Raw genomic sequence first — 27,979 nt, 5'->3', positions numbered from 1 at the left:
AGATGTAGAAACTCTAGACAAAACGTAGAGGCCATGTACATTCATTCATCTCTGAAGCTTTGCTCATACCCATCTTTCGAAACCCTGTTTTTTAACACTCCCCTGACTACGCCATAGCACTCAGGGTCTGCATATGGCAGACCCTAATCACAGACCAGTACAAGTGCTCATTATCTTTTCATGAAAGGATGAGCCTGGTCTCTCCAGTTAGAGTCCCTTGAGAGTTCTACAAGCTCCCCCTCTAATCTCCTTTGCATCCTGCCCCCCAGCTCTCTACCCTGCCAGTTTCTAGTCCAGTGTCTTACACACAGGAGACAGCAAATTGCTTTTTACCAGCCACATCAGATTGCTAAGCAGTAGGTCTGACCCACAGGGTGAGAATTCAGATACCAGCTGGGCACCTAACTTGCAGAATACATAGGCGTGACAGTAAGGGGGATTTCCACCCTGAAAAGAACTTGGAAAGAGGCAGGATATCACATTACTTTCCATGTTTAATTTTATTATCACTCTATCACTCATTATCACTCATTTAAAAAAATTTCTGGGCGTTTTAGTTATTTAGCTACACGTCCTGATTTTTAGGTATTAAACGTAAGCACGTTCCAATAAAGGAAATAATTTTTTAGGTACATTAAAATTACTCCAACCTTACCATTCACACATAAACTCTTACTTTTCTATCTTCATGATCCATTCTTGTCCATATAAATTCCTATTCTCCACAGACATAGCATAACATTGCTAACATTTAATAGTCTACTATAATTTTTTTTCTTAGTATTATACTATTAACTATTTTTCTATATTTCCACATAGCTATTGGGTCTTTTTGATGGCTGCAAAACAAGTCTATCAGGTACTCACACCTGAGTTTAAATGATTTAATCTTACTCTTCATAAATGTGTTCCTCATTCTGTGATTGGTGGTCACAATTAAAGGTGACAACATTATTCTTTGATATGGGTTACTTCGAATATGTTCACAGGTAGAACCAAAACTCCTTTAGTTAATTCATCAGGAAGCATTATTAAATCCCCATTAATATGTCTTCATTGTTCTATTTCTCAGGTGAGGATTAAGTGGACTACAATGCAATCTTATTCAAAGCAGTCTCTTACATTTCTTTTTATGCAGAAAATACTCAGTAGCTCAAGATTGTGTCACCGCAGTGCAAGCAGTCTAGGCCGTCAGAGTGCCCTCTAAAACAAGAGCCGCGCCTCCCTTGATGTCAACTCGTCCATCAGAACGCAGGGAAATTGTCAGTTCTCCTCCCCGGTTGGAACACTGAAAGGCTAAAGAAAACATAAAACAAGTCACAAATCAAGATCATTTTCACCCCTTTAATTAATAAGACATAGTGAAAGACTGATTATTACGAGCTCTAGAATCCTCCCAGGTCAATTTAAAGAATACATTCTTTCAAACAGATGAAAACAAAATAAATGAACATACCAAACACGAACATATAGACACAGAGAACAGAGAGTGGTTACCAGAAGGGGAGGGGCAGGGTGATATGGGAGGGATCAAAATGCGTAAAGGAGACCAACTGCATGGTGAAGGATAGAAAATAAATTTTTGATAGTGAGCACACTGTAGGATGTATAGAAGCAGAAATACAATGTACATGAGAAACTTATTTAATGTAATAAATAAACGTTCTCAATAAAAACTTATTAACTAATTTTTTTAAGAATGCATTCCTTCATCTGTTCATAATATTGCCTAGCCCACCCGATTCTCCCGAGGACTGAGGCCACAAACGCAATTTGATACACAAAGCACACAGCTCCACATCTTCCCTTCCTGAGCTACTTCCTCTGTTACTTCCTGTAATGCCCCAGACACACCCTAACTGTAGCTTCCTCCCTGGCTCCATCGAGGTCTAGGAGTAAGCAAGCACAAGTGAAAAGATAGAGCCTAGGACTAAAAGGCTAAAAAGATAAAGAGGGGGTGCTCTTGGGCCCTTCAGAGAAGGCCTTTCGTCTTTCGAGGTCTGAAAAGGACAAAAGGAGTTCCCTACTCATTGTGGATAGCAAGCAACCACACTTGTCAAGCAAACGTGAAGTACAGCCACAGGCTTCTTGAGTTTAGGGAAGTAATTAGGCTCACAATGGAAAGAGAACAGCCACCCTGCTATTCCCAAATCAGGGTCACAGATGCTTAACCATCCCACTAAGTAAGAACTTCTGTCCACTAAGGTCAAAATCCTACTTTGATTGTGTAGCCTGTTCTGCATGTGGTACTAGCTGTGTAACCTCCCCTGGCTACCATCTATTTCTCTGTCCTGAGCAATATATTAATCACTAGGAGACTTGGTTCCAAGGCGATTTGTTTTATTTAATCCCATAATGGGACCCTAGTAATCATCCAATCTCAACTCATCACCTTATAAAGAACCTTTCTGGGCCAAAATTACATAGCTAGTTAACTTTATTCAGCAAATACTTACTTGGCACTTAACTGTATTAGAAGTGTGTCTGTGCTTTGGGAGAAACAGAGGTGGAAGATGTTTGGGGTGGAGGATGTTGAGCAGAAGATTCAGGGTGAAGGAATTCAAAACCTTTAGTTTTCATGTGGGTAATAGTTAACATTTTTTTTTTGATAGTTAACATTTTATTACATCTTCAAGTGGATAGTATATATGAGAAGGAATACTAGCTTAAAGGTTAGCAGTTGTTTTTTTTTTTAATTTGAAAAAGAACTGTCCTACCGTGCAAGTCTTTCTTCCCCAGTTGCTCAGACCAGTAGCTACTGAGAACAGTATGTGCAGACCCTTAAAAGAAGTGAAAAGCTATGTTACAATCCCAAAGAAAACAGGAGCAACTCTGCTAAATTCATAAAGGATCAACTATCCAGTTTGACTGAACCTTAGACAGCTTAGTCATTATGTTGGCCATGACTTCAGCAAAGTGTGGAATTATGAATGGAAATAGAAAGGAAGACATAGAATTTATGGATAAGCTCCTTCAAAAGACATATCTGCTGCATCTTACACTTTCTGAAGGCTGAATTAAACTGCAGGCTTTAATTCTTGTCAATTTCTTGTCAGTCCATGGCAGGAGAATTAAGGCTTTCGTGTAAATCTGTCTACGTCTATCAAGGAAAAACATATCCTTCCTCCTAAGACGCACACGCAAGGAAGGGTGGGAACTCTGACAAAAGACCAAAATTTCCATGAATCCAACGTTCCCAGTTTTTTGGTGCCAAAAGAGCTTTGTTTTAGTGAGATATTTTTTCACACGATTGTGCCCTAGGTATAGATCAGAGAATATATACTAAAAAGAAGAAACAAACTGCTAAGTAACAACTGATAGGAAAGTATTTGGGAGAGGAAAAGATGGTTTGAAAAAGGTTTCTCCTTCAGAAAAACATACTAAATACTATCCCAGTATGCCTGAGGCTGTCCTGGTTTCATCACTGAAGATCCCTACTCTGAGAAGTCCTTCAGTCTCAAGCAAACCGAGACTGTTGGCCATCACTGTCCAAAGAGCTTTCCCACTCTAGAAAAGCATGATTCCAGGGGGGAAAAAACCTTTCCTCCGTGAAACTTAAAATCTTTGGGAAGCAGCCAAGCATGTGTAAATCCACTCATAACTTCTTATCAGCTTCCTCCAAAAAGCATTCCACACCTTTCGCTGCTCAGCCCACTTTTATCAAGGAGGATGAAAGTAGGAAGCATCACATTCTTGCCGACTTTTTATTTCAACTCTCTGGCTTGTGGAAGATCCTAAATTCCTATGTTCCTGAACCCATTCCACTCACTTGGTGAGCAGGTCTGGCAAAGGAGGAGGGGAGGAAGAAAAACACTATTCCTGTCCCTGTTTCCCACCTGCAGTCCAGGACTTGGTCCTTCAAAACCCAAATCGGTCAATGATCACACAGGCTGGCCAATGAAAAGGACAAAGGACTTTGGGACTATAGTGGACACTGGCCACTGGATTTTGCAACAGGTAGCTCTAGAAGTGTTGGCTCAAGGAGCCAGTTTTATTGTTAGTTGTTAAAATACCTAACAGCTATTGGGCACTAACCATGTGCCAGGCACTGTGCTCATTATGTTTTGTGTTTAACATGCATCGTGTTTACATAGCCTATGAGGTATTATCCATATTTTATAGAGAGGGAACAAAAGCTGTGAAAAGTTAAGTCATTTACCCAAGGTCAACAGCTAGGAAGCTAGGACGCAAAGCCAGCCTGTCTGATGCTAAAATTAAACCTTGCTATATACTGCCTCATTAACACTGTGTTTTTCACAAGAGACTTCAGTGAAGGGATGGGAAGGGGAGATAGGGAAACAAAGGCAACTCAAAACCCAAACAACCTGAAAGCTCATTGCAGAGGGCACTTAAACAGCGGTTCTCCTCCTCCTCCACTGTTTAGCTTTCCTCAGGATTCAAGGCAAAAAGTACCTGTTACGGGGTCTTCAGCCACACCGTACCATGGAGCAAAATATCTGGAGTAAAAGTCAAATGCTTGCGTCTGCCCACCAGGCTCTCCCTTGAGGGTGAGAATGAGTCCTTTCACCTTCCCTGTGGTTTCCACTTGCAACAAATTCCCTGTGTTCACTGTCAGGCTCTCCAGAAATGACCTTGTTCATAAACAGGATGGATTAGGACAAACCCATTCCACAGACTACCCATTCCCCAGACTCCATAAAGGCCAGGCTGTAGCTTGTTCAATGGCTCAGCAGTAAGCGAGGAAGAGCAACTACAACCTTCCTGCCCAGGAACAGATCACTCTGGCTGTGTAGATCATGGTTCAGCTGAACATGGCACAGCCAGATCAAGCCAGAGCTATGAATCTGGTGCCCTCCCCCACAGTACTGACGAAGTCGAAAATCTCATTTACCTGTTGTAAGCATCACTGATCCGGACCAGGAGCTTTTTGGTATCTGGGGAATAGCGAACATCCTGAACCAGCGTGTCACCTATGGCAGTCTATGGAGACAGACCAAAACTTCCTCAGAAGTGCGTCTTGGGTCAAGTCCTTGGAGAAGGATCTCTCACAAACATCTGCTTTGTGCCAGGCACACCCAACATCTCCAGTCCCAAGAGTTTCAGGTCAGTTTTAGGATTCAAGGTATTTCTCAAAGGCCAATTTCCTGGTGTTCAGGAACCCTTGGACCTTAATAGGGGTTGAGTTTAGCCTCTGAGAGCCAAAGAGAGGCTTTGTTCATACATGTCACTATGAGACTTGACACACAACTCCTTCAATTGGGTATTTTCCCCACAGATAAAAAGATTCAGGGAGGCCCAGAATCTCTCTCTCACAAACACACACTTTGACCCAGGACTGAGGAGCCCTGGAGTCAAAGCTCTGAATCACTACTGTCTACTATCTGTAGAGGTGGGGGCTTTATGCCTGCTTCTTAGAGGATTAAATGAAATAACATATGCAGAGTTCCTGTAGCTACAGTGGTAACTGGATGATTCTACACAAGAAGGACTCAGGGCCAGCAGTATGATTGGAAGTGGGGACTAGGGCACTCGTATCAATGCTGCTCTGCTTGGCAAGCTTGCTGTTTTCACTTAGATTGTACACTACAGATCAAGAACATAGTAACATTGTCCAAAGACACCCTGGTTTACCCTTTACCGAAGACTGTATATAACCATGCTCATACCTGAGACATAGTATGTTTGTTTGTTTATTGGTTTGCAGTGCTGAGGGAGGTTGTGAGGGGACAAAAACACCTCCAAGTCATCCTTAGGCACCACAACTAGCTGCCGCCAGAACAGACTAGAGTTACGTGGTAGTTGTCTGATTGTCACTAGGTGGTTTTAAGTTCTCTAATCTTCTTTAGGGGCTGAGAAGCTCTAGGTTCCATGGCCAAGACACTGCTGTGGGTAGTGCCTGGAAGGTCTGCCTCTGTGACCACTGCTGACCAATGTCCCCCTTCTAGATATGGAAACTCCTACAGCCCAATCCCATCTGTTCTCTGGGCCTCCCAATCTCTCTGAAGGGTCATACAACCCTTCTCTGCATGGATTCTTATGTCCATTTGAAAGTTTAATTCTCAACTGAGAATCTTATTGCCAGTTTCTAGGAACACAAAATGACAATGCACACATGCTCAGTTGTACCCAACTCTGCGACCTCAAAGAATGCAGCCTGTCAGGCTCCTCTGTCCACGGGATTTCCCAGTCAAGAATATTGGAGTGGGTTGCCATTTCCTATTCCATGGGGATCTTCCCAGCCCAGGAATCGAACCCTTATCTCCTATGTCTCCTGCATTGGCAGGCAGATTCTTTAGCACTGAGCCGCCTGGGAAGCCCAAAATGACAATACTCATGATAAACACCTTTCACCATTCCCATTTCACAAATGCTGACCCTGAGGCTTAGAGAGAACAGGTTAAGTTCTTTCTATCATGAACAAGGTCTACCACTGTAAAGATTTTCTGGGTTTTTTGCCAATATGCTTAAAGCAATTCATTTATGAATTTGGCTTGTCTCCCAAAACCCAAGCCGTAGATGAAGCTGAGTATAAAAGTAGAATCCATGACACTTGCTTATATCTTTTGAAAACTTAAAGCAAAACACTAAAGATATAACCAATGCTGTATTTGAAAATTCACTAAGAAATACCCATTACTACCTGTAACAGGCCATTTCAGAATAATTTTTTTTCACAGCACCCTTGGCCTGGTCCTGACCTGGGCCCTTCCTCCTCTAAAACCTAAGCACCTGGCTATCCAGGGCTGCTCTGGCCTTCTAGAATCTCCATAAGACAACTGTAGTGCCTACTGCCCTGGGTGACAGTGAGAATTAAATGAAATAATGCATTAAAATGCATGGTACTGCACAGAAGAGACTCTCAAAATGTTCTTTATCATCATCATCATCCTTATCATTAAGCCCCATCCCCACACAGACCCTTTGAGGAGGCTGCTATATATCTTGTCTTCTCTATTGCAGTACCCTTGCTTTTCTGTTCTCTTGCATCAAAGCACAGTCTCGTCATCTCAGCCTTATTCTCCACTGAAGAGATCAGGACACAGACTGCTGCCAGGCTGTTTCCATTCTTTTCTTTCACTCTCAGCCTGCCACATGGCACTCTCCCCTCCCCCTCTTTCCATGGAGGCTAATCAGACAATGAAGAGTTAGGGAAAACTGGTCAACTTTTTCACCAAATAGATTCAACATTAAAATTCAAACCTCAAAGGCACCATGCAGTATTCACCCAAGCTTAAACTAGAACACTTACATTGGTAGAAGGTCTATATTTGAGATCAAATACAACAAATCTTTGTTCAAACAATAACAGATGATCAAATCCCACGGCTCAAGTTTGACTCTTTTTCACGAACCTTTATCAAGTCCTTCACTTCATGCAATTTCTAGATCAGGAAAAAAGACAAAATCATTGTAAAATGGGCACATTGTATACAGTGTGCGGCAATAATTTTAAAAAGCTGACCTGGGGATGGGCTGGATAAAGAGGCAGGTCCAGGACAATACCATCCTCTTCTTTTCTGGCCTTCAGTTCCCCACTCATAGTGACAAAGGTTAGAGTGCTATTCACATTTTCTGGCCAAAAAAAGAATTTTATTTTGTCAAATGTTTGAAAGGAATCAAGAAATAGAAAAATAAACTTTGTTATATAGTTGCATGTCTCTTTTGCTCACTTTTAAAGATTCTCTGGCAGTGTTGTTCATTCCAGTAAAGGGGTCCCAGGTTTGGGTTACTGGGATCATAGTGGAGAAAACTCTCACTGGATTCTAACTTGAGAACCAAGAACATAACTGATTGGTCTTGACATCATGCTGTGCTCTTGAAAAAATTATTTAATCTCCTTAAACTTCAATTTCCTCATCAATAAAATGGGGTAGTAATTAAACTTATACTAATTTCATTTTACCAATAAAATGGTAAATAATTAAACACCACTTATAGGGTTGCTATAATGTTTTTTAATGTAGATTTTTATATTTTATATACTCTTACAATAGAGTTTATAGAGTTATAAACTACTAGTTTAAGTTATGCCAAAGGGATGACAAATAGAACATACAGGTTATATACAACAGTCTGTAATGAACAAATCAATTTTGCCATAAACAAGCCAAACTATATATAAAATATTGATTTAAAGATTAGATCACAAACCCTGATACAACATCCCTTCATAGTACTGATAAAACTTGGGCCGCTTATCTCAGAGGGGATAACATTTTTAGTGAAAACAAAGATTTATGACTTAAATCTTTTCCCTAGTATTTCTGTGAACATATCTTGAAGGTGAGCAAATGTCACATTGCTGATTAGCTTTCACAGAATAAAATTTACATTCTGAAACTCAAAGTTTTAGTCTTTTCATTACAATTGGTGTAAGACATCATTATTTCCAAAGCATTTTCTCATCTAACCTTAGGCCCCTGTGCAAGACTGTCAGGACTTTCTCTGTTGCTACTACTCTGCGGTTCGACTTCACATGGTGCTCAGTTCTGCTTTCTTGGACTTCCCTGGTGGTCCAGTTGTTAAGAAGCTGCCTGCCAGTGCAGGTGCCAGGGTTCAACCCCTGGTCCAGGAAGAACCCACATGTCACTGCAGGGCAACTAAGCCTGTGAGCTGCAACTGCTGAAGCCCATGTGCTCTAGAGCCCATGCTCCACAATAAGAAAAGCCTCCGAATGAGAAGCCTATGCACTGAAACCAGAGAGGAGCTCCCACTTACCACAGCTAGAGAAAGCCCACACAAAGCAACGAAGACCCAGCACAGTCAAAAATAAGCTAAGTAATTCAAAGAAAATTTTTAATTCTAAAAAATAATTAATCAATTAATTAAAAAAAATTAAAAACTAAAAAATAATTTTTAATTCTGCTTTCTGGTACAAGAGGCATGGTGGGTTGGGCAGCAGAAAAAAATCTGCTTTCTTTACTTCACTAACAAGGCTAATCCTAAGAATACTGCCCCTAGTCCTTCCAGCATGCCCATGAGACTGCTTCCAGGGCAAACGTGGCCTATAACACCTTCACTTATTACCCCCATCTAAGTAACTCCTAATAACAGGAAACTAATCAAACTAATCACATGGACTACAGCCTTGTCTAACTCAATGAAACTATGAGCCATACCATGTAGGACCACCCAAGACAGACAGGTCATGGTAGAGAGTTCTGACAAAACATAGTCCTGGAGAAGGCAAAGGCAAATCACTTCAGTATTCTTGCCTTGAGAACCCCATGAACAGTACGAAAAGGCAAAAAGATTGGACACTGAAAGATGAACTCCCCAGGTCGGTAGGTGCCCAATACGCTACTGGAGAAGAGTGGAGAAATAACTCCAGAAAGAATGAAGAGACAGAGTCAAAGCGAAAACAATGACCAGTTGTGGATGTGACTGGTGATGGAAGTAAAGTCCGATGCTGTAAAGAACAAATATTGCATAGGAACCTGGAATGTTAGGTCCATGAATCAAGGTAAATTGGAAGTGGTCAAATAGTAGACAGCAAGCGTGAACATCAACATTTTAGGAATCAGTGAACTAAAATGGACTGGATGAGGGAATTTAATTCAGATGACCAGTTTATCTACTACTGTGGACAAGAATCCCTTAGAAGAAAAGGAGTAGCCCTCATAGTCAACAAAAGAGTCTGAAATGCAGTACTTGGGTGCAATCTCAAAAACGACAGAATGATCTCTGTTCGTTTCCAAGGCAAACCATTCAACATCACAGTAATTCAAGTCTATGCTCCAACCGGTAATGGTGAAGAAGCTGAAGCTGAACAGTTCTATGAAGACCTACAAGACCTCCAGAACTAAGATCCAAAAAAGATGTCCTTTTCATCATAGGGAACTGGAATGAAAAAGTAGGAAGTCAAGAGATACTTGGAGTAATAGGCAAATTTGGCTTTGGAGTACAAAATGATGCAGGGCAGAGGCTCACAGAGCTTTGCTGAGAACACACTAGTCATAGCAAACACCTTCCAACGACACAAGAGAAGACTCTACATATGGACATCATCAGATGGTCGATATTGAAATCAGATTGATTATATTCTTTGCAGCCAAAGATGGAGAAGCTCTATACAGGCAGCAAAAACAAGACCAGGAGCTGACTGTGGATCAGATCATGGACTCCTTATTACAAAATTCAGATTAAACTGAAGGAAGTAAGGAAAACCACTAGACCATTCAGGTATGACCTAAATCAAATTCTTTATGATTACACAGAGGAAGTGATAAATAGATTCAAGGGATTAGATCTGATAGAGTGCCTGAAGAACTATGGATGGAGGTTTGTGACACTGTATAGGAGGCAGTGATCAAGACCATCCTCAAGAAAAAGAAATGCAAAAAGGTAAAATGGTTGTCTGACAAGGCTTTACAAGTAGCTGAGAAAAGCAGAGAAGCAAAAGGAGAAGGAGAAAAGGAAAGATATACCCATTTGAATGCAGAGTGTCAAGGAATATCACAGAGAGATAACAAAGCTTTCTTCAGTGATCAATGAAAAGAAACAGAGGAAAACAATAGAATGGGAAAGACTAGAGATCTTTTCAAGAAAATTAGAGATACCAAGGGAACATTTCATGCAAAGATGGGCACAATAAAGGACAGAAGTGGTATGGACCTAACAGAAGCAGAAGATATTAAGAAGAGGTGGCAAGAATACACAGGAGAACTATACAAAAAAGATCATCTTCAGGACCCAGATAACCACGATGGTGTGATCACTCACCTAGAGCCAGACATCCTGGAATGTGAAGTCAAGTGGGGCTTAGGAAGCATCACTACAAACAAAGCTAGTAGAGGTGATGGGATTCCAGTTGAGCTATTTCAAATCCTAAAAGATGATGCTGTGGAAGTGCTGCACTCAATATACCAACAAATTTGGAAAACTCAGTGGTGGCCACAGGACTGGAAAATGTCAGTTTTCATTCCAATCCCAAAGAACGGCAATGCCAAACAATGTTCAAACGACCACACAACTGTACACATCTCACACTCTAGCAAAGTAATGCTCAAAATTCTTCAAGCCAGGCTTCAACAGTACATGAACCATGAACTTCCAAATGTTTAAGCTGGATTTAGAAAAGGCAGAGGAACCAGAGATCAAATTGCCAACATCCACTGGATCATCAAAAAAGCAAGAGAGTTCCAGAAAAACATCTGCTTCTGCTTTATTGACTATGCCAAAGCTTTTGACTGTGTGGATCACAACAAAATGTGGAAAATTCTTAACGAGATGGGAATACCAGACCACCTGACCTGCCTCCTGAGAAATCTGTATGCAGGTCTAGAAGCATCAGTTAGAACCAGACATGGAACAACAGACTGGTTCCAAATTGGGAAGTCAAGGCTGTATATTGTCACCCTGCTTATTTAACTTATATGCAGAGTATATCAGGCGAAATGCCAGGCTGGATGAAGCACAAGCTGGAATCAAGATTGCTGGGAGAAATATCAATAACCTCAGATACACATATGATACCACTCTTATGGCAGAAAGTGAAGAGCTAAAGAGCCTCTTGATGAAAGTGAAAGAGGAGAGTGAGAAATTTGGCTTAAAACTCAACATTCAGAAAACGAAGACCATGGCATCCGGTCCCATCACTTCATTTCAAATAGATGGGGAAACAGTAGAAACAGTGACAGACTTTATTTTTGGGGGACTCCCAAATCACTGCAGATGGCGACTGCAGTCATGAAATTAAAAAGACACTTGCTCCTTGGAAGAAAAGCTATGACCAACCTAGACAGCCTATTAAAAAGCAGAGACATTACTTTGGCGACAAAGTCCGTCTAGTCAAGGCTGTGATTTTTCCAGTGGTCATGTATGGATGTGAGAGTAGGACTATAAAGAAAGCTGAGAACCAAAGAATTGATGCTTTTGAACTGTGGTGTTGGGGAAGACTCTTGAGAGTCCCTTGGGCAGCAAGGAGATCCAACCAGTCCATCCTAAAGGAAATCAGTCCTGATTATTTATTGGAAGGACTGATACTGAAGCCAACGTTCCATTACTTTGGCCACCTGATGCAAAGAACTGACTCACTGGAAAAGACCCTGATGCTGGGAAAGATTGAAGGCATGTGGAGATGGGGATGACAGAGGATGAGATGGTTGGATGACATCACCAACTCAATGGACTTGAGTTTGATTACACTCCAGGAGTTGGTGATGGACAGGGAAGCCTGGTGTGCTGCAGTCCATGGGGTCACAAATAGTCGGACATGACTGAGCGACTGAACTGAACTGAAGTAACTCCCAAAAGACGTTCTTTTTCAAATCCCCACTCCCCCAGTTACCCCCCTGTCATAGCATCTTGGTTACTTCCTTGTTTGACTTTCTGTTGTCTACACTTGTTCATGGCTGCTTCTGTCTCTACTTTGAGGACATTTCCAGGCATCTCTCCTCTGCCCTGTTCCCACAAAGCCCTGATCTTTATTATACCAAGTGTAGCTGAGATGGGAACTGGTAGGATTAAAGTACCGCATCCTTTCTTCACAGGGTAAATGTATATAGTTTACCTCATGAATTTTTAAAATTCAAAATAAAGAAGCTTCCATTGTGAAATGAATTTCAGTGTGGGTGGGGACACGTTTGGGGAAAAGTATGTCTTTTAGTTCCCCAGTATTATGTCATGTTAAATACCTATTCTGCCTTGCAAGCTGTCCTCCTGTGTTGGTCACAGAGATCAGAGAGCTCCTATTTAAAAGAAAATGGTGGGACTTCCCTGGTGAAACAGTGGACAAAAATCTGCCTGCCAATGCAGGGGACATGCGATCAATCCTTGGTCTGGGAGGGAGGATGCCACAGAGGAATTAAGACCGCATCCCACAACAGCTGAAGCCCCTGCGCCTGGAGCCTGTGCTCCGAAACAAGAGAAGCTGCCACCATGAGAAGCCCATGCACCACAACCAGAGAGTAGCCCCTGCGGGCCGCAACTAGAGAAAGCCCACGCACAGCAACAGAGACCCAGCGCAACCACAAGTAAATAAATAAAATAGACTATAAACGAAAGAAAACGGCATTTCAGAGAACAGCAACCATGGCTATTCAACATGCCTGAAAAATTGAAGTGTTCTTGAAGGTTACTGTTTTTGTTTCTACATAATAAATCATGTGAAATAAACTTTGCAGTCTTTATACCGGTCACTTTGGTTCACAGGAAAAAATGTATGAGAGTTTCTAAAAATATTTCTATTTACTAACTGATAAGTTCATAAAAGAAAATCATGTTACTTATTTTGTGAAACAGCACAGCTGCAGAAGCCAGGGTAGCATGGCCACAGAGAGGAACCTCATTCTGTGGTGTAAACCACCTTAATCCAAAGCAGGAACCTTGAGAGGAGAAAAACCAAAGAGAGACCAGATCATTTCCATACAAGGGGGTTGAAAGTTTTCATTTTCTTATTCTTTTCTAAACACTGCATTAGCGTAATTAATCACTGAAACGTGTTGTGAAAAGGAGGAGGAAAGTCTAGGCAAGACCTCTGCTACTGCTGCTGCTGCTAAGTCGCTTCAGTCGTGTCTGACTCTGTGCGACCCCAGAGACGGCAATGCACTAGGCTCCCTCGTCCCTGGGATTCTCCAGGCAAGAACACTGGAGTGGGTTGCCATTTCCTTCTCCAATGCATGAAAGTGAAAAGTGAAAGTGAAGTCGCTCAGTCATGTTTGACTCTTAGCGACCCCATGGACTGCAGCCTACCAGGCTCCTCCGTCCATGAGACTTTCCAGGCAAGAGTACTGGAGTGGGTTGCCATTGCCTTCTACGAGGCAAGACCTCTAGGGCTCTGCAATGCTAGATCTGGATCTGAAACATTCAAATTCATCAGCATCTGCTCCCTTAGATGAAAATCAAATTAGAAGCTCCCCCACCTTCCTTATCTGCATGCAAATAATAAATGGACATTTTTCTTAAATATTATTCCCCCACTGGAAAAACAGTTTCTGGTACCATTCAGGAATTGTTTTAAAAGAAAAGAAAAAAGTATATTTACTTTGTGTAAAGTTGTCATTTGGGTGTAGCTTTCGGATAAAAGCCGTTTCGGAGAGGTTCATCTCCTTTGCAATTTTTTGATGCAAGTCTTCATCCAGTTTCTAAATTAGAAGCAAAAGGTTAGTGAGATTCCAGAAACACAAATCAGACTTCCTTGAACAGCAACTACCACTAGTAGGAAAAAAAGTTTATTAATATTAAGAGTTATATACTTAAAATTTTTTAATGTAAAAAAGAATTTTAAAAAGTCATATACTTTTAAAGTAAATAATCACCAATAAATTTAAGGTACTTTTATAAAGATTGTTTTTCAGAAATCCATGTGAAGAGCTGTGGAAGCTAGAGCAGATTCTAAAAAACCTACTGGCCTGGGCTATCCTTCGTCAGATTATTATCTAGTCTATCAGAGAGATGGTGCTGTCTTCTAAAAACAATTGCTACAAACAGAAACTCCACAATCTGTCATTCCTGTTGGATGAAGAGATGTTAGGTGCCCATTCTGAGCAGACTGGACCATCCTGACCTCATTTATGCATGTTACACTCCCTTTAATGAGTCAGGCTCAAGTCAAAGATCACCTCCTCCAGGAAGCTTTCCAGACTGCTCTGTCTCCTTCCCAGTACTTACACCGCCTGAAATTACCTACTATGCTCCTTTACTGGCTGTACCCCCAACCTCTGACTCAGAGTTCTATGAGAGCACCACTGTGCTACTTTGCTTTGTCCTGGTTTAGACCAGTGCTTGTATTCATCCTGGTATAATAGGAGCTCAATAAATATTTGCTGAGAGAATTCAGTATTCATTTAATTTGCATTTTAAAAACACTCAACATAGATATTTTTATCCACTTACAGATAAAAAAATTAAACGCAAAAAGTTTGTGTAATATCCTAACATATATACATGTATATGCACATACATACATTCCTCTTAACTCAAGGAAAAAAATGGGTCAAAGCATAGATTTTCTTTTCGAGAATGAAAATCAATTTTTTTAATCAACAAGATGCTCACTACTTGGATTCTGAATTCTAAAGAAATCTCAAGATATTAACTATATTCTAATAAAAATTAATTATAAAAAGAGAAATCTCAAGATAAATGCATCTTTGCCTTTGCCAAACTTATTAATCGTGAGCTTCTGAAACTCAGAAGTAAGAATTGAAACTTTATTCTAATAAGTTCAGAATTCACTTATCTGAGTTACGTCAAGTTAAACACCCTTGTCTTTTAGTTGATTCGAACTCTTTTTCCATGTACTTATATAACATTACAAAGATGTTTACTCATTAAAGTTTATGTATTGAGAAAAGGCACATAAGACACAAAACAGCAGTTATGAAAAATTAATCATAACTTCTTAACTATCAGCTGATGTAAAAATCCTCACAGGAGACTTACTAAGCCTTTCTTAAAAGAGCACTGTATTCAAAATCTGTAGAAACTCTGTATCCCTACAGAAAGAGAAATCACTGAAGAAACTGATACTTATTTTCTGAAAACCTAAACAGAACACAATGAGTTTTTGTTTGTTTTTTACTTACTGTTTTTCTTTCAAAAGATTTAATCCAATAATGCATATAAAGCACTCATCAGAGTGCCCAACACATAGTTAAGTACTTGAAAAATATTACCTTTTTATTTGGAGTGGCTCAAAGTCAGTGCTTTAACTTGACACACCGCACTACCTCCACATAACAAAGAAACTATTATTATCTCTTCAACATGCTACAGGCAGAAAAACCAATTTCTATCAGATAAAATGGACTCCTGCAACATTTCTGAGGAAAAGGAGCCATCAATCAATTACCCATGCTGTGCTGAGCCAGCAGCATCAGCACCACTTTCAAGGGAATTTGTCAGAAACGCAGTCTCAAGCCCCACCCCAGACCTTCTGAATCAGAATCTCCATCTTAATCAGAAACCAGATGATCTGTGGACTGGGGAGCCCTGATGTATAAGAACTGGCCCTGGGTTCAAGAGCCTTAGCCTGTCAGCTGAGGAGTCAAGACAGATACAGAAAGCAGCAGTAGGCCACACCAAAGAGTATGTAATTGAGACATGGATTTTAACATTAAGCTCTCTAGGACTTTGAAGGTGAAGACTTGAGGCGGACCTAGCAAAAGGTCAGATTTGGGTGAGCTGGACAGGAAAAACTGGGCAAAAGGTTTGAATTAGAGATGCTTCTTGGGCAAGTCACTTGACTTCACTTTGCTCTCCTCTCGTTCTATCTTTGATTCTCTAGGATTCTGCAAGTTGAGGTAAGGAGAATTAGGATGGTAGGAATGAAGTGGAATGAGCACAAGTCACACCTGTGGACACCTGTGGGGCTAGGGAGTGAGAAGTCTTACCTGAGTAGAAGAGATTGAGTGCTGCTGGGGCCAACAAGACAATGTTCAGAAGTGAGCTCAAGTTGCTTTCCCATGGTTTGTAGAATGTTCTCCATGGAAACTGGCCTACCTGCCCATGCATATAACACCTTAATGAAACTGGGAGCCATTCAATTTCCTAGGGCTGGTCTGCAATCATCAGCTCCAAAGGTGACTGAAGGGCTGATAAAGAGAAACATGGATTTGCCTCCTTGACTGCAGGAACCTGAGTGCTTGCCAGCCCTTCCTCTATCTGATTTGGCCAAATTCCTATCCTTGTCCTTCCTTTCTTTTCCTATTGCTTCCCTTGACCTTTAGGACCAGAGTTTCTAAAAGTATTAAAGAGTCACATTTTAGCCAAGATCACCATCTTTCGGTAGTAGATTCCTTGGCAAATGGGCTTTTTTGCACATCAGTTAAAACACACACTTCACTGACCATCTTTTTAATCCTCTCTGGTTTGGTATATTTCACCAGTTACAATTTGAATTTCTGTCCCAGGACACTGAAAATACATCTGCTATTTGCCGGAGCTGCCAGAGACAATAAAAAGTTTGATAGTCGCAGCCCTCAGTATGCACCACGGGTGGCTGAATTCCTACACTGGAACCAAAGAGCAAAATAATGGTGAATCATGAGGAGATTAACATTGCTTCAACTTGGAGAGCTTTAGGGGAAAAAAAAAGAATGAGACTACATTCATTAACAATACTGAAGTTTGGTTCCAATACAAAAATGTTGTATTGGAACCAAAAATGTAAAATGTTTCCATTTTACACTACAAGTTTATTTTCAAATGTAACACACAATAGTTACAAACTGAACCAATAACTGTTAATTCTCTCGCTTTAATATCCATTTCTCTTTGCCAGTCTCACAAGAGTCAAGTTTCCAGCAGTAAAAAGAGAGCCATGTTTGTTTTTCTGAGTTGCAATGTACTGTGTTGGGACACTGATGTTCTACCAACCATATGGCTCGCAAAAGATTATGAATCAGAAAATCACAGTAAAGTTTTAAAATACTCCCACCTTGTGGTAGTTTAGAAATATGACAGCCTAAACAGGACAGTCTTGCTCAGTCTTGTTCATTTGTCCCTCTGCTTTCTTTCTAGCAAAGGAAAAGCACTTGGATGTAGAAAGTTCTAAATCATCAGGAAGAAACAGGAGATTCCTTCTGAGACACTGGGTTTCCGATTGCAAAGTTATGTCCACACAGTGCAGCACTCAAGCTGCAAGTCACCTTCAGTTGTTCCTAAATACTTTGGCCACCTGATGTGAAGAGCCGACTTGTTAGAAAAGACCCTGACGCTGGGAAAGACTGAGGGCGGAGGAGAAGGAGATGACAGAGGATGAGATGGTTAGACAGCATCATCGACTCAATGGAGATGAGTTTGAGCAAACTCTGGGAGAAACTGAAGGACAGAGAAGCCTGGCATGCTGCAGTTCATGGGGACGCAGAGTCCGACATGACTTAGTGACTGAACAACAATGGATCTTATATGCCTTGTCTCTCCAGCTCCATTATAGAACCTAAAGCACATACTTGCATTGCATGCCCTGCCCATCCCACTCCATCAATGAAAACAAAAGATCCATAATCGTTGGCCAAGACTTCCCCAAAGGCGCAGTGGATAAGAATTCACCTGCCAGTGCAGGGAACACAGGTTCGATCTCTGGTCCAGGAAGATTCTACACGCCATGGAGCAAGTGAGCCACAGCTACTAAAGCACTTGCACCTAGGGCCTGTGCTCTGCAACAAGAGAAGCTGCCTCAATGAGAAGCCCAGGTACCGCAACTAGAGAGTAGCCAGCCCCAGCTCGCTGCAACTAGAGAAAGTCTGCTCACAGCAATAAAGACCCCGTACAGCCGAAAATAAACTAAGAAATAAATAAATAAATGACTGTTGGCTTCTTCTACTAGAACTCCTAGAAGAAGAGTTTGCATAATACAATTGATTATACTATTTCCAATTTCACTCAGCAGATATTTAGTGTCTCCCATGTGCCAGGCCCTGGATGTTGGAACAAGTCAGAAGAGATTAGGATCTCATAGAATGTCCAGAAGTGAGGAAGACAGGCATTGAGTGAATTATAAGACTGATGCATGTTACCAACCGGGAAGGGTCACTGTGGGAGAATATCTAGTAGTGAATATTCCAGTAGTGAGTGCGTGTGCATGCTCAGTCGTGTCTCAGTCTTTGTGACCCCATGGACTGTAGCCTGCCAGGTTCTTCTGACCACAGAATTTTCCAGGCAAGAATACTAGAGTGGGTTGCCATTTCCTCCTCCAGAAGATCTTCCTGACCCAGGGATCGAACCCGTGTCTCTTGCGTCTTCTGCATTGGCAGGCAGATTCTTTACCACTGTGCCACCTGGGAAGCGCCAGTAGTGAATATAGTGGGTTAAAACCATGGACCCTGTAGTCAGGCAGACCTGGGGTGGGATTCTGGTCAGCCACTTAGATAAATTGCTTAACCTTTCTCTGCCTCTGTCTTCTCATCTGTAAAATGGGGATTAATAATAAAACCTACTCATAAAGTGGTTGTGAGGGTGAAATGAAATAACATATGAAAACCAATTAGCACAGTATGTGTCTGGCTGAACTTGCCTGAAATCACTGCCCCCAGCTGAGAGTTTTGTTCTAGAAGTCAGTGAGGGTACTTGGGAGGCAGAAATTACCACACTAGCATTTCCTCTTCCCTTGCATTGCTCTCTTCCTTCAAATACTTGGCAAAGAAAAACACTTCAGTGTCCTGGAAGAATCTTTTCTGCACTCTGCATCCTTCTTCTGAGCATAAAACTGAGATACAAGGTTGCAACTCTCTAGAAACCCCAGGAGTCTCTGACCCAGTGTGGTCACAGAGTGGGTAATTCTTTCTAAGAAAGGATGCCAAGTGTGAAAAGGGCCACTGCATGTGAGTTAAAGCATGGATTGAACTCAGGATTGCTATACACAATTTTTCATTTAAATACATAACCTACCAAGCTGTAAAAGTGGCTTTTGGTTATACCTAACTTTACCCAGGAAAACCAGAAAAGCAAGTAGTTTAGGAACTAAAACTAAGCATTCCTACTTAAAAGTGTGAAGCCAATCCTCCTTGCTGTCACTGGAAATGATTATCAGCATTTAAAAGAATAAAAATGCACATCTATGAGCATCACATTTGATCCTAGCAGTATCCCGCTCATGGTAGACAGCCAGGAAATGCCAATTGAAGTGGAATAAATGTATGCACTGGGCCTTGAAGTTGTTTTTATGGATAATTTAAACAGGAAAACTCCAGAATAAACCTCTCTTTAGAGAAGGTATCTTTTGAAACAATGGTTCTCAACTGGGGGCAACTCTTGATTGTCATGGCTGGGGGAGTAGGGGAAGACTACTGTCATTTAGTGGGTCAAAGCCCAGGACCTGCCAAACATTTTATAACAGACATGACCCCTCACACAATAAAGAACTTCCCAGTCCAAAATGTTAATTACACATTTGAGAAGCTCTGCCCTAAAAGCACACATACATATATATACATACACACACACATACACACACAAAAAAAAAATCTTAAGGTTTTGTTAGAATATGAGGGAGAATAAATATGAGCTCCTTACTTTTGTTGGTATGTTATTTTCACTAACTAGTAAATCAGGTTTACAGGAAAATAAACCACCTTTTATCACTACCACAGCCTGATGACCTATTCGAATAGCTGATCAATAATTCCTATAGCTTTTAACACAGCTGTCATTGTAATGTATTTATTTCATTTTTTAAAATATTGTTTCTATACATTTTCTATGTCTAAGTGGCAACTCACTCCAGTATTCTTGCCTGTAGAATCCCATGGACAAAGGAGTCTGGCAGGCTACAGTCCATGGGGTCGCAAGAGTCAGACATGACTTAGCGACTAAACCACCACACACAGTCGTTACTATAAAATGGTCAGGCATCTGAGAACAGCCATCAGCTTTTTAAAGTTTTAAATATGTTTTTTCAAGTATCTGTTTCATATTACTTATATTTAGCCCTTAATCTGTTTTTGCTTTCACCTAATACACAATGTTCCTCATGTGGAGATTTAAAAAATTGACTTGTCTAGGGTTTCCCTGGTGGCTCAGACAGTAAAGAATCTGCCTTCAATGCAGGAGACCTGGGTTTGATCCCTGGATTTGAAGATACCCTGGAGAAGGGAATGACTGCCCACTTCAGAATTCTTGCCTGGAGAATTTCATTGACAGAGGAGCCTGGAGAGCTATAGTTCATGGGGTCGCAAAGAGTCGGACATGACTGCGCCACTAACACCTTCACTTCACTTTCACAGTGTTCCTCAAGTGAAGATTTGAAAAATAGGCTTATCTAGAAGAGCCATGACAAAACACTTGAGAATATTGTAGAAGTTCTGGGAATGTTGTTACCCAGAAAGTTTTCCTTTTCTTCCAGCAGTCTCTTTTCAAATATTTTTAAAGTTCAAAGTACAATTATCTAGTATTTAGTCTGTCTACCAAGTTTTTCATAGTATCATCTCAGTCAAATTTAAATAATTTTAAACAAAACAAAATGAAAAAGAATATTCCTTTGAAACCCTGAACTTAAAATCTGAAGTATTTTCTCACCCATAAAAATGCAAGTTGCTCCATGCTCTGGTCCCCAGAGGACCTGGTACCTGGTCTTTCAGCTTCTGTGGTGACTATGGGAAAATGATCAGGTTTATGCGTCTATTTCCCCTGCTAGACTCTGAGCACCTCAAGGACAGGCAAACTTATTGGTACCTCCCATCCCTACCCCAGAGCCTGGCCCACAGCAGGTGTCAACAAACATTTGTAGAATACATAATGGCAGGCTAAATGCCTACTGAGTTGTGGTCAGCATTATAAGGCTTAGTCCTTATCTGTCTCTGATATTTCCTGAGTTCACTTGTGTTCTTTCTAGGTGCTTCAAGTGCCCACTGTCTCTAGCTGTGGGCAAAAAAATTCAAAGGGTGGAACAACAGTTTCTCTTTTCATTTTATTTTAATGTTTATTGATTATGCACTGGAGAAAGTACTAAGTTAACCTTCTGGAAAGGAGATCCTCAAGTCTACAGAATAGAAAACTAGCAAACCAGTCTTTAAATACCTATTTAGTTGTCCTGGACCAACCATCAAACCAGCCTCATCTCACAGGTCTAAGACACAGAAATGAACTGAGAGACTCTAGAGAGCATCCCTGATCACAGACTTCCTTTTCTTCCTTTCATACTGAAGCATATTGCTTTGAACTATGCTAAGTTTTTTGTTTAAATTTGTATTTCCTAGTTTTTCCAAATATATAAATAACATGCAAAATATGTTTTAATAGAGAGTGAAAGAGAGAGATCCTAAGTCTGGAGTTTAGTGAATATACTAGAGGTGAGAAGGAATACATTGAGGAATAATATTAATTCCTGGTAAAAAATGGAGTACATAAATCACTTAAACCTTTTTTCAAAACTCTTCTAGAATATTATGTGGGAATATGGGATAAATACACTAAGGCTTTTTTTTTTTTTAACACTAAGACTTTTGACAAGTAGATTTAGTCAATTCCACAAGCCCTTGATATGAAGCTGTGTGTGTCATATTGCTTCTAAAGAAAGTTCAGGATTTAGAATCTGGCTGTTAGCTATTCTCTCACTATTACTCCCAGGTTCTTATGTTACTTGATAGTCTATTAATGTTATCACTTTCTGCACTGTGTGGTTGGAAAATGCCAGCCACAGGGTTGCATAATGAATGCACTGTTAAGGTAAGATGGGGACTTTGATCACCATATTGCTGCTTTATTTGAGGGAGAAAATAAAATATACAAGGACTCGATTAACAACATTGACCGGTCTCAGTAAAACCGCAGCTATTCTCCATGTTGATTTACACTAGAATCCCCTGGAGAGCTTTAAAAACCAGTGCTGCTTGGGTCTCACCCCGCAGAGATTTGTTGTGATTGGTCAGGCATAGGAATTTTTAAACCACCTCGGGTGATTTTAATCTGCAACCAGCTTGATGTTTACTGCCCTTGAAGGCCCCAGCTTAATAAGACTTACTCAAGATCATCAACTGCTTACTGCGTAGTTGACATAATTCTCAGATACTCTACTCTTGTACTAACTGTTCTGAGTGGAAGGGTACATTGACTTGTTTCCTAATACCCAGGTAACAACACAAAGCAGCTAAGGTCAAGGAATATTTAACTATTCTGTTAATACTTACCTAACCAGAGAGCCTTTCTTCCCCCATCATTGCACCATGTAGCATGTGGAACTCCCACAGTGATTGAACCCATGTCCCCTACAGTGAAAGCTGGAGTCTTAATCACTGGACCACCAGGGAAGTCCTCAAAGAGCCGTTTTTAAATTGAGATTTTCAGTAAACTGAGTTCCCACTATGTTAGAGCTTAATTCCTTTCTATCTTTCTACTAAATTACTTAACTCCTTGCAAAATATCTCATCTTTTTGGTCCAGAAAAGAATTTCTAATTCTCTGACCTATAGGTAAGTTAAAAATATACAGCTAGAATCTTTTATGCTAAATGTAGTATCAGCCATGTTCAGTCACATAAAACTCATCTAATTTCATTGTCTTCCACATTTGGTGCTAACTAAATGAAAATCCAGTGGCTACAATGGATGAGTTTTCTTTTTTTTTTGGTCCAGGGATAGAATCTGTGTCCCCTGCACTGGAAGTCTTAGCCACTGAACCACCAGGGAAGTGCCACCTACTCCTGTATTTGTTTTTTTTTTTTTTTAATTGGCTTAGGTCTTCTTTTGCAGAGAAGGCAATAGCACCCCACTCCAGGACTCTTGCCTGGAAAATCCTATGGACGGAGGAGCCTGGTGAGCTGCAGTCCATGGCGTCGCTAAGAGTCAGATACGATTGAGCAACTTCACTTTCACTTTTCACTTTCATGGATTGGAGAAGGAAATGGCAACCCACTCCAGTGTTCTTGCCTGGAGAATCCCAGGGACGGGGGAGCCTGGTGGGCTGCCGTCTATGGGGTCGCACAGAGTCGGACACGACTGAAGTGACTTAGCAGCAGCAGCAGCAGTTCTTCTTTACATAAATCTTAATTTCCTAGACATGCGCATCCATCCAGATATAAGCAGTATTATCATATAATTTGGTTAAAATCAACTTGCAGACATGAACATTGTTAATACCATTTGACAGAGAACACAACCCAGGAAAGTAAACAAACAAATGGGTCTGACTTTTTCTTCTCTTTTTTTTTTTAAGTAAAACTTGGTTCTACAAGCATTGAGGATTTCAGGCACTGTACTTCAAAGCAAAATACTACTTACATTTTCTAGGAGGCAAACAGCAGCCGGATTCCCACGAAATGCTTTTGTTGTGAATGCATCTGCTATGAAAATAGGGAGCTTCATTTTCTTTGTAAGCTGTTTCTGCAAACTCTCAAAACTGTTGGTAGACTGCTTTCCTTCTTATTGCTGCAAAAAAATCAAAAAGTTAATGTTTTACTTGATGCAAAGAAACAACTAACATTTCCCAAGTACAAAGTCAAGTAATTATTCTAATACACCTGCATTTAAAGATAAGTAATTCTTTGATTTATTTTAAGCCTCTAGATTGTATTTGCTTTAAAATACTGGATGAATAGAATATTTTCTTTTCATAGTGTACACATACTTAACATAGTTATATTCTTAGAGTAGCCAAAACCAGCATAAGCTATGTGTTAATGAAGTATGCAAAACTTCCAAAGAGCATATATGTTGCTGACAGTTAACCAATGAATATTACTGCTTTTAAAATGATGCATTTTTTCTAATAAAAAAATGCCCATCATAAGAAACTTGGAAAATCAAAAAATTAATCATAACCATGCAAATCAGCAATAACTTTTTTTGGACTTAACATAGTCAAAGGAACCTCATGTTTTAATTTTGTGTTATTTTATAAATCTGCAATTGGGGACTTTTTAGAGCTCATGATATAGATTTGTTAAAATTAAGCTTTTTATTATAAGAATAATACTTTCTCTTTACTGAAAACCTATAAAATATAGAAAAATGGTGTCAGGGGGTGTGAAGAATCTGCTGTATCTTCATGCTGTGGAGATAAACTGTTCACATTCTGGGTATTTCCTTTGCTTTTACTAGAAAGCATGGATTTTGTCATAGGTAGGAAAGAATTCCTCTCTCTCAAAGTTACAGAACTTTTAAAAAACTCAGCAAACTATGGGGTGTTTTGCTTAAATATAAAATAAATTAACCCATTCTAACATGTATCTCTTGTTCTCAAGGAGATGAGGATAAACAATGGCTAGGCAGCTCCCAGGTCTACAGAGTTGTTTTCTTTTTCTTTTCTTTTTGTTTATTATACAAGGGTTTTGCTTAACTTTCTTGCCAGATTGCCTACTTTTTTCTGCCCTTTTTTTAGGTATAATCGATATATTACTTTCAGGTTTACAACATAACTAACCAATATTCGTATATATTAGGAATTGACCTACCACAAAAAGTCTAGTTAATCTATCACCAAACATAGTTACAAAATGGTTTTGTGTTTTTTTTTTTCTCTCCAGTGTGGTGGAAGTTTGAAGATCTACTCTCTTAGCAACTTTCAAATATTCAATTCATTATTATTAACTATGGTCACAGTGCTGCACATGAGATTCCAAGAACTAATTTATTTTATAACTACAAGTTTGTGCCTTTGGAGCCCTTTCAAGAAACTTGGGTAAGTCTGCACTTTTTGACCTCCAAGCAATAATAGTATTAATATTTAAGATACAGTTTTTAATCATAATTTTTAGCAAGGAATTCTAGCCAGTGAGGAGACCAATGTAAAAATTATAAACTATAAAATACAAAAGGAAAAGATATATATAAAATGCTTAGGAACACAAGGAGAGAGCAATAACTGCCCAGGAGACAGAGGGACCTCCAGAGATGAGCTCCCAGAGCTGTCATCCAGAGATGACATTTAAGTCAGTCCAAAAATACACACACACACACACACACACACACACACACACACACACACAAATATCCAGCGGTTCCATAAAGTGGGAACAGGCATTTTGGGTAGAGTGCATAGATTAATCCCAGGGCAAGCAATTTGATATAGAAATAGATATGCGAGAGGAAAGGAGATTGCAGAGATAAGGCTATCAAGATCTGCTGGAGTCAATGTTCATGAAGGAACAGATATATGTAGACTTATAGCTAATTAATATGGTTATACAGCAGAAACCAACACAAGATTGTAAAGCAATTATCCTCCAATTAAACTTTTTTAAAAAAATTTTTAAATAGATAACCTACAAGGACCTACTGTATAGCACAGAGAACTCTGCTCAATATTCCATAATACAAGCTTCCGTGGTGGTCCAGTGGTTAGGAATCTGCCTTGCAAAGCAGAGGATGCCGATTTGATCCCTGGTCTGGGAAGATTCCACATGCCAAGGTGCAACTAATAAGCCCATGGGCCACAACTACTGAGTCAACACACACTGCCACTACTGAAGCCTGCACACTCTAGAGCCCATGCTCCACAAGAGAAGCCACCACAATGAGAAGCCATCACATGGCAGCTAGAGAGTAGCCCCCACTCTCCGTAACTAGAGAAAGCACTTGTACAGCAAGGAAGACCCAGCTCAGCCACAAGTAAATAAATAAATAAAATCATTCTGTAATAACCTAAATGGGAAAACAATTTGAAAAAGAATAAATATATGTACATGTATAACTGAATCACTTTGCCATACACTTGAAACTAACACAACATTGTTAATCAATTATGCTCCAATATAAAATTTTTTAAAATGTTAAAAAAAAAAAAAGAAATCCAAAATTTAGTTCAACAGCTACTATGTGGCAGGCCAACTCCAAAGCTAGGTACCAGGGAGCAGAGAGAGTCTCATGAATGAGCCATGTGCCTCCACTCTGAAAGTCTAATCTAGAGTTTGTTTTTGAAGATGTCTCTCTTTTTTTTCTCTCTCTCCTTAAAATTAATTTTGGTTTCATTTCTATAAGAAAAACGCAGACTTATATGATGGGAATTGTGTTGGATCTGTGGATTACCTTGAGTTGTAAAATCATTTTGAAGATATTCTTTTAATCCAAGAACATAAGTGTATGACTGTTAAGTTGCTTCAGTCATGTCCAACTCTTTGCAATCCCATGGACTGTAGCCCACCAGGCTCTGCTTCTCCAGGCAAGAACACTGGAGTAGATTGCCATGCCCTCCTGCAAGGGATATTCCCCACTCGGGATCAAACCTGAGTCTCTCAGGTCTTCTGCATTGGCAGGCAGGTTCTTTACCTCTAGTGCCATGCAGGAAGCCCCAAGAAGATGGATATATCTTTCCAAAAGAAGAAAAGAAAAGGGCAGGCTTAACTTCCTCCTGAACTGCCGAGAGAAATTTTGAGGCAGTTAAAATTTAAGCAACTTGCCTTTCTTTACCCAGTAAACGGGCTTGCACAAATTTTGGCATCCTGGTCAATCTAATGGCTGGTCCTGAGCTGCAGCTTTCAGGCAGAGCTCTGTGCACTATCCAGCAGGGTGTTTTTCAAATGAGCCAAAGAATTTATCCTTCTCTAATTTCACTTACATTCCATTAGGATCCCTAGTATGGCTTTATATGCTCCTTAATAATGGCAAGCAAATAAGCTGTTTAAATAGAAATCAAATACTCCCAGAGGGTACCTCATAAATCTAAATTCATATTTCTAAACTATTCATATCTGTTTTAAAACTTTTTTATTTTTTAATCATCAATTTAGTGTATGAATATAACCTTTTTTATAAACAATAAAATAATACAGAAAAAAAAATCCCATTTGACAATCCCCTGTCTCACTATATGGACTTCCCTGGTGGCTCAGATGGTAAAGCATCTGCCTATAACGCTTGGAGACCCAGGTTTAATCCCTGGGTTGGGAAGATCTCCTGCAGAAGGAAATGGCAACCCACTCCAGTATTCTTGCCTGGAAAATCCCATGGACGGAGGAGCCTGGTAGGGCTACTGTCCATGGAGTCGCAAAGAGTCAGACACAACTGAGCGACTTCACTTTCTCTTTGTCTCACTATATTCCCTGCAGTTCCATCAGGTTCATTCCTGAGGACACAGTAGACATCTTTCTGAATTCTAACCTTGGTTCCATTTATCATGTGAATGTAGGGAAATCATAAACCTCCCTTGTTCAAATAGTTTAGTCATTAAACCCGTCCATGGGTGTGCCTGGGAATGATGCTTATCTGTCCCTCTATAATAGTCATAGCTTGTTTACAGTCTCCTGTGCTACAGACAACAGGAATTTGACTCCTGTATTCTGTAGCTGTTAATATAAAAGAACCCGCTTGGCTTTTGCTTATGACTGCTGCCTCAAAACAATGCTGCTGCTGCTGCTAAGTCACCCAGTCATGTCCGACTCTGTGTGACCCCACAGACGGCAGCCCACCAGGCTCCGCCGTCCCTGGGATTCTCCAGGCAAGAACACTGGAGTGGGTTGCCATTTCCTTCTCCAATGCAGGAAAGTGAAAAGTGAGAGTGAAGTCGCTCAGTCGTGTCCGACTCTTCAATACCCCATGGACTGCAGCCTACCAGGCTCCTCCGTCCATGGGATTTTCCAGGCAAGGGTACTGGAGTGGGTTGCCATTGCCTTCTCTGAAAAACAATGCTACTCACTAATAAATGCC

The 27,979-nt window shown here is 40.3% G+C and overlaps 1 protein-coding gene across 3 annotated transcripts; it reads right to left on the bottom strand.

Moving 5' to 3' along the window:
- Positions 1–505: 505 nt before the first annotated feature.
- On the bottom strand, positions 506–25,688 carry PBLD (phenazine biosynthesis like protein domain containing). 3 transcript variants are annotated; one of them, XM_068982412.1, is made up of 10 exons: positions 25,604–25,681; positions 23,618–23,764; positions 13,946–14,045; positions 13,188–13,286; positions 7,424–7,533; positions 7,314–7,343; positions 4,853–4,941; positions 4,414–4,592; positions 2,718–2,780; positions 506–1,296 (listed from the first exon to the last, which is right to left on the bottom strand). In XM_068982412.1, exons 2-10 carry the CDS (start codon positions 23,699–23,701, stop codon positions 1,184–1,186), a joined length of 867 nt encoding a protein of 288 aa, XP_068838513.1. In that variant the 5' UTR covers positions 23,702–23,764; positions 25,604–25,681; the 3' UTR covers positions 506–1,183. The 3 variants fall into 3 exon arrangements, with proteins under 3 accessions (XP_068838513.1, XP_068838514.1, XP_068838515.1); XM_068982413.1 differs by lacking the exon at positions 2,718–2,780 and having other exon boundaries at positions 25,604–25,688; XM_068982414.1 differs by lacking the exon at positions 13,188–13,286 and having other exon boundaries at positions 25,604–25,688.
- Between the last annotated feature and the right edge of the window lie 2,291 nt (positions 25,689–27,979).

The sequence above is a fragment of the Capricornis sumatraensis genome, chromosome 10 (assembly GCF_032405125.1).
Source record: "Capricornis sumatraensis isolate serow.1 chromosome 10, serow.2, whole genome shotgun sequence".
Classification (NCBI taxonomy): domain Eukaryota; kingdom Metazoa; phylum Chordata; class Mammalia; order Artiodactyla; family Bovidae; genus Capricornis; species Capricornis sumatraensis.
The sequence above is the reverse complement of the archived record's forward strand: the minus strand, read 5'-3'. Positions and strand labels throughout refer to the sequence as shown.

Bases quoted from the DNA above. Each gene is read 5' to 3' on its own strand.
- PBLD (XM_068982412.1), bottom strand. From the start codon at position 23,701: ATGAAGCTCCCTATTTTCATAGCAGATGCATTCACAACAAAAGCATTT. The intron at 13,287-13,945 runs GTAAATATACTT...TCTCCTCTCAAG, and splicing joins AAATGACAACTTTACACAAA to GTTCCTGCTTTGGATTAAGG. The intron at 4,942-7,313 runs GTTCGTGAAAAA...CTGTCTCCATAG, and splicing joins AAGTGAAGGACTTGATAAAG to ACTGCCATAGGTGACACGCT.